At 37.2% G+C, this 6,677-nt stretch overlaps 1 protein-coding gene across 10 annotated transcripts in view; it reads right to left on the reverse strand.

The window, feature by feature from the left end:
* Positions 1–6,387, reverse strand: part of ARL6 (ADP ribosylation factor like GTPase 6) — a 36,768-nt gene extending 30,381 nt beyond the window's left edge. For 3 of the 10 annotated variants that reach the window (XR_010125653.1, XM_054481304.1, XM_063661449.1), the window contains exons 1-2: positions 5,955–6,086; positions 2,698–2,847 (exon numbers count right to left, since the gene is read on the reverse strand). Coding sequence is in view for 6 of the 10 variants with exons in the window: in XM_054481304.1 (XP_054337279.1) it covers positions 2,698–2,820 (123 nt within the window). In the remaining 4 variants the exon portion in view is untranslated. Of the gene's footprint in view, positions 1–2,697; positions 2,848–4,853; positions 4,953–5,954 lie in introns of all 10 variants that reach the window. The other 7 variants (XR_010125656.1, XM_063661450.1, XR_010125655.1 and 4 more) reach the window with 6 other exon arrangements.
* Between the last annotated feature and the right edge of the window lie 290 nt (positions 6,388–6,677).

A 6,677-nucleotide genomic window follows, 5' to 3' on the forward strand; every position in this document is an offset into this window, starting at 1 on the left:
AAAACAGCATAGTTCTGGCATAAACACACACACACAGACCAACAGAAGAGAACAGAGAAGCCAGAAATAAATCCATGTATTTACATCCAACTCATTTTCCAAAAAGACATCCAAGAACATACACTGGGAAAAGGATAGTCTTATGATGCTGGAACACTGGATAACCACATGTAGAAGACTGAAACTAGACCCCTATCTCCCACCATACACAAAAGTCAAATAAAAATCGATTAAAGACTTAAATCTAAGACCCAAAACTATGTACTAGGAGAAAACACAGGGAAAATGCTTCAGGACACTGATTTGGGCAGTAAGACCTCAGAAGCACATGTAACAAAAGCAAAAATAGACAAATGGGACTATATCAAGCTACAAAGCTTCTACACAGCAAAGGAAACAATCAACAAAGTGAAGAGATAATCTACAGAATTACACAAAATATTTACATAATATCCACTCAACAAAGGATTAATAACCAAAATACAGAAGGAACTCAATTCAGTAGCAAGGAAAAACAACAAACAAAACACAAAAAATCTGACTAAAAAAATGGGTAAAAGATCTGAATAGACATTTCTCAAAAGAATATAGACAAATGGCCAACAGGCATATGAAAAAAATGCTCACCATTAATCATCAGGAAAATATATATCAAACTACAATGAGATATTATTTCACGCCAGTTAAAATGGCCTTTATCAAAAAAGGCAAAAAAATAATGAATGCTAGTGAAGATGTGGAAAAGGGGGAACTCTCGTAGACTGTTGGTGGGAATGCAAATTAGTGTAGCCACTGTGGAAAACAGTATGGTGTTTCCACATGAAACTAAAACTAGAACTCCCATAGGATCCAGCAATCTCACTGTGGGAATATATCCAAAAAAATGGAAATCAACATATCAAAGAGATACCTGCACTCCCAAGTTTATAGCACCACTATTCACAATAGCCAAGATATGGAATACATTTTTGTCCATCAGTGGATGTATGGCTAATGAAAATTTGGTACATATACACAACGAAATATTATTCAGCCATAAAAAAGACTGAAATCCTGTCATTTGCAGCAATATGGAGAGAACTGAAGGTCACTAAGTTAAGTGAAATAAGCCAGGTCCAGAAAGACAAGTGTCACATGTTCTCACTTGTTTGTGGGATCTAAAAAAGTAGATCTCATAGAGACATAGAGTAGGTGGTTACCAGAGGCTGGGAAGGGTAGCGGGGAGAGAGGGGTGGAGAGAGGTTCATTAATAGGTATAAAAATACAGTTAGATAAAGGAATAAGACTTAGTGTTTGATAATTCAGTAGGGTGACTATAGTTAACAATAATTTACTGTATATTTCAAAATAGCCAGAAAAGAAGAATTAGAATGTTCTGAACATATAAAAAAGATAAATGTTTGAGCTGATGGATATCCCAGTGACTCTGATTTATTATGCATTGTATGCATGTATCAAACTATCACATGTAACCCCTAAATTTGTATCAACAAAAAATGATATAAAAACTGGATGATGTGACAATGCGAGCATGCATATTGGGGAGTGGAATAAAGATTGAAATTTTTGAAAAAGGTATATAGATTCTATCTCTAAAAAAATGACAGCTAAAACTAGATTCTTGAAAAAAGCGATCAGGTTAAAATGTCCTCCCTCTTTCCCTATTCAGTTTAGAAATGCCAGCAACCTCAGTACATTAACAATACATAAACATAAAGATAGTTTAATATGAAAAACTAGTTTGTGTCCAGGAAAGAACTACTTATCTAGAAACTGATTTTATGCACAAAAATGAGACAATTTTACTATAAAATGAGTTGGGCACTATTTTTTTGCAAGGCATTTCCTATCAGAGCATTGTATATTTCTGTACTTATTTTATTTAATTCCTTAAAAATAATGTTCCAGTAGTGGATGTAAGCTTACAAGAGACTCTTCTCGAGCTTGGTGTAGGAAGGGAGCAAGTGTTGTATCTACATCTATAACTGAGTGACAGAGGTTTGAAACCCTTCAAGAAGTCCCATTTCAAGTGGCTCCTTGGCTGTTACCATTACCATAAAAAAAAAAAAAAAAAAAAAGCAAAGCCAATCACTTATCTCTGGACCTGGAGGTCAGTTTTTCTGATAAGGCAGGAGAGTTGTCTAAACATAAAGGCTCAGGAATTGGTGCCAGAAATTAAGAAAGCACTATTAGATAGGCTTTCTTTATGTGCAGCAGACTTTAACTTAAACATCACATGTTAAATGTGCTAGCTTTATATATTTTTCAGTTATTACAATATGTCCATACACTTATTGCTTAAAATCATCTTGCTTACTATTACTAATATGCATACTATACTTTCGAAAATTGTCTAATTATCCATAGAACCTATAAAAATGTTTCACCTTTCTCTTTGTTTTGCTCCTCCTGTAAGGAGGAAACTAAAAAGAAGGCAATGACATCTAAAAGTACTCAATAAATTTGTGAAGATCTTTTGAAAGAAAAGACATTTCAAAATAATATTCCAGTTTAATAATTAAAATTTACTGTATAAAATATACTGCAAATTATGGCTGAGGATACTTAAAGGTACTGAAAGGTTAACAGAATATCTTAATGTGATTATATGTGGTTTTAATGTCATATAACATAATTCTGCACATTAATTTTCTTTAGTGGCAGAAAATACATAAAGCATCTAACAAAGATACTTACATTTGAAGGTTTAAGTTTGTTAATGATCGTTGTTTTGCCACTATTATCTAGCCCAAGGCACAAAACATGAACCTCCTTCTTCTTCAGGCCAAGCAAGATTGAAAGTCTGTCTAGCAATCCCATAATGTGATTCAAATATTTACAAACCAGCTGCAATTAAGAAAAAATAAAATATTACCCAAAGGCACCTTAAGTTATGGAAAATATTGGTACATGTATTAAAAAAAGGTAATAATTTAAATACACATAATAATAGTGTGAAAACTATGTCAATGTAGCTTTGCACTTAGTAAACACAGTGTAAGCTGATTACTAGAAAGGAGCCTTAACTGACACGCAGATTTGCAGCTTATAACAGGTGGCAACACAGAACAATGCCTTGGAAATAACAACATTTCTCCCTGTAATTTATAATATTTAAGAATAAAACATGGTCAGCCTCAGTATCATTTGGAGTCTGCGAATTGTGATACTTGAAAATATGGAAGCATTAGGCCGTAGCCTTTCCAGAAAATCTGAAACAATGAATGGGCAATGGGGTTCATGTATTCTAATGCTGAAACTCAGAAAGTAGAAGGCAGATCTGAAAAGCAGACAGATTTTGAGATTTTGGTGATATCATTTAAGCCACTGTTAAATCTTTATCAGAAGCCAGCCCCATTGTTATATTTTGTAATAATATGAAGTTACAATAAATTCACTTTTTTTTTTGCTTGCTTATTTCCAGTTTAAGTAGGGTTTTCTGTCAGTAGAAGCAAAGAATCCTGAAATACTTATCCTTATTTCCCCTTCTCCTACACATACATCTTTGTAAGTCACCACAAATACCTTTGTGAAGAAGGTTATGCATAAATACACACACACATTCAATGTATTGAACCTTACTAAATATCTGTTTTTTAACTGTTACTTATCTGAAACATCCTACTAAGTGCTATTTTAAAAGAACTTTATCATATTAGTATAGAATAAGGAAGTAAATACTGATTGTAGATTTTAATTTAGTTTTTTAAATATCTTAAAAATTTCTTTGTTAACTTGTCCCTAAAGTGTTCATTTCGCTTGTTCAATTGTATTGATTCTTTGAAAAAACAAATCTTTCTAATGCAAACTTAAAAAAAAAAAAAACTATCAGCAATCCAAAAATAGAAGTATTTGGAAGTCAAATAAAACTGCTGTGTACATAAAACTTGCTATGTGGTAACTTTATGGCTGTTCATATTCATCTAAGGTACTGTTAAATTTACACTTCAGGTCTCCAAACTAAACTTCTCAAAGGAGCTCACTTTGGGTCCGTTGCTCCCCAAACCATTACTTTGTGGTAGAAGGACAGGGAGATAGATCCCTTTTTCCAGCTCCCAACTGCTGCAGGAACTGCCACAATATATCTGTGTACCAAATATTTCTCATTACTCACCAATATTAGTTCTCTAATGTTTTTATTCTCATTAAATTGACTTATTCTCATCTCCATCTAAGGTTGCATAAGCAATCTGTCATATTACAGTTTCTTCAATACTTTTTATTCCACACAATTTCAGGCAAGACCATACCTTGAAGGATGTGAGGCTGCAGCAACTTTATCAATAAGAGGCTTCCAAGACAACTGTATCTAAAAGGAGGCTGCACAATCAACATTTTGCTTAGGCCTTTTGGGACATGATTATGGGTAGAAATTTCAAAACTGAATTTCAGTGATGTGCAGAGAAGAGATGGAACAGTGCCATGCCAAAAGGTGAGGCCTATTACAGAACCACGTTTGTCTTTCCCCAAGGATGAGTTTGACCTCAGGTACTTCCATTTGTGCCACTTCAATCTACTTTTCTCCTTGTATTAGAGATTCAGATCTTATTCAGTCCATTTCTTTAAATTACAGCTTAAGGACCAGCATTTGTAAAATCTATTTTAAATTAACCTTCTGATGTCATGAAGCAATTCACACATACCATTTGATTTCAAAGTAAATTTGCTATTACTCACTTTATTTACTGTGTAAACATATTGATATAAATGCTTATATCTTGTTCTCCATTTCATACAATTTAGAACTTATGTTTTAAAAACGACAACTTCTCACATTTTCCCCCCTTTAAGCATCTACTATAAAGCACTGAGTGTTTAAAGCCTGATGCTTGAATATTCGTTTTTCACAGTACCTTGTATTGTGACTTTCCATCACTTTTCCATGGATTATCACTTGATACTTGTTACTGAAATATTTTGGGACACACAATTTAGAAGAGCAGGCAGTTTTTCTAAAAGAGGTAATCACATTTATTGAAATTGCTTTATAAACAACTATCATAGAGCCTTTAAACTTCTACGTTTCAAGTAGTTATAATTTTCCTTCCATAAGTTGACTTTCTGCATGCATAAATAAAAGATAATTGAAGCCAGTCAACATTTGTTAATCGTGTCTTAAGTGTGCAGCGAGAGATACAACTGTTTTCTGCAGCTTCCTACTCTGATAGCCATGATTCTCAACCCTGGCTGCCCTCTGAAATCAACTGCTGAATCCGAATTTTTGAAAATGAGATCAGGGCATCTGTAGTTTTAAAAGCTACCCAGTGTTTCTGATGTGAAGTTACTATTGAGAACTACTGGCTTTCAGAATAAAGCCAGTAGTTTCAAACTTCCAAGCACAGCTTTTAAGGTTGTTCACAATCTGGCTCCAATCTTCCTTTCTTGTTTCTTATCTTACTTAACCCTCTCTTTGCACACCAGCCAAATTCTCTTGGTTATTGTCTGACAGACTGTTTCCTAAAGGATTACATATTGCTAGAGAAGTCCAGAAGAATTAGGATGTTATCCACAGTTAACAGCTTAGAGGGTAAGCTGCAGAGACAGAGTGGTAGCCCAGAGAAAACACCACGAATGATACTTAGTAAACTCTGTAAAGTGTTTGTTGATTGAAATGTTGCCTACTTTTATTACCCCAAATAAACATTCTTATTCGGCTTTCAGTTTTTGATGACAGAATTTAAACCACACTTACACACACACACACACACACACACACACACCCCAAATACAGGAGTCTAAGTTGAGCACTGTTAAAACCCATCAACCAAACATTCGTCCAAACCAGTTTAGTAAGTTTTCTAGGGCCTCTATAACTCACCTTCTTTTCTACTTCTCATACATTAGCAACAACTACACGCGTGGAGTGAAAAACATGGGAAAGACCAAAGAGGAATTCTAAAACTGACGGGGACAGAGGGTGGCGCTGGCTTTAAAACCCGGGGTTGAGGAGATACCTGGTTTTTGAGGTTAGTCCGGAGGGCGCAGGAGCTGGCAACAGGAATGGACGCACTCGTATCGGTCTCCGGGATGGAAATCTGGTGCGAGGGTCCCTCAGCCTTCTTCTCGATGCCTACATGGGAAGGATGCCTGGTAATGAGCAAAGCCGTCTCTAGAAGTTGGAAAAACCCGCAGCCTCTGCAGCAGTCCGTGCATCAGTCGCTGAGCAGGCGCCTTGGCAGGCACCGTTCCCTTGGCAACAGGAGCTTCTTCCGGTCCTGAAGCCACGCCTCCCCGGGGGTCCTGGCGATTCAGCCGTTGTGCTGTAGCTGGGACTGAAGAGCTCCGGGAAAAGGCCAGAGGCGCGCCGAGGAACTATACATTGAAGAAAAATGTGTGCACAGGTGGCAGGGTGAGCTGCCTATTTCCTGCGAGGAGCCGGGCAGTTCCCGGCGTAGCATCATGGGAGTTGTAGGCGCGCGCACAGCTTTCTGGGAAGCGTTTGGCGTTCGCGTGTGCTGCGTGTTTGTCGCTCGGCCCTGGTCTTCCTGGGGATCCAAGAGGCTGGCGCTGGGTGTGGCGCGGAGAGCGTCGTTACCGGGCACCAGCGTAGCGTGGTGGCAACCACTGCAAGACGACACTGTCCCCCCTGGGGCAAGATGTGCTCCGGAGTTCCCAGTTGCCCATCGCACCGACTCTTTTCTGGGTCCTGATAGGCCTCCCACCCTAAGTCCCTGTAG

Source organism: Pongo pygmaeus, chromosome 2, assembly GCF_028885625.2.
Source record: "Pongo pygmaeus isolate AG05252 chromosome 2, NHGRI_mPonPyg2-v2.0_pri, whole genome shotgun sequence".
Taxonomy (NCBI): Eukaryota; Metazoa; Chordata; class Mammalia; order Primates; family Hominidae; genus Pongo; species Pongo pygmaeus.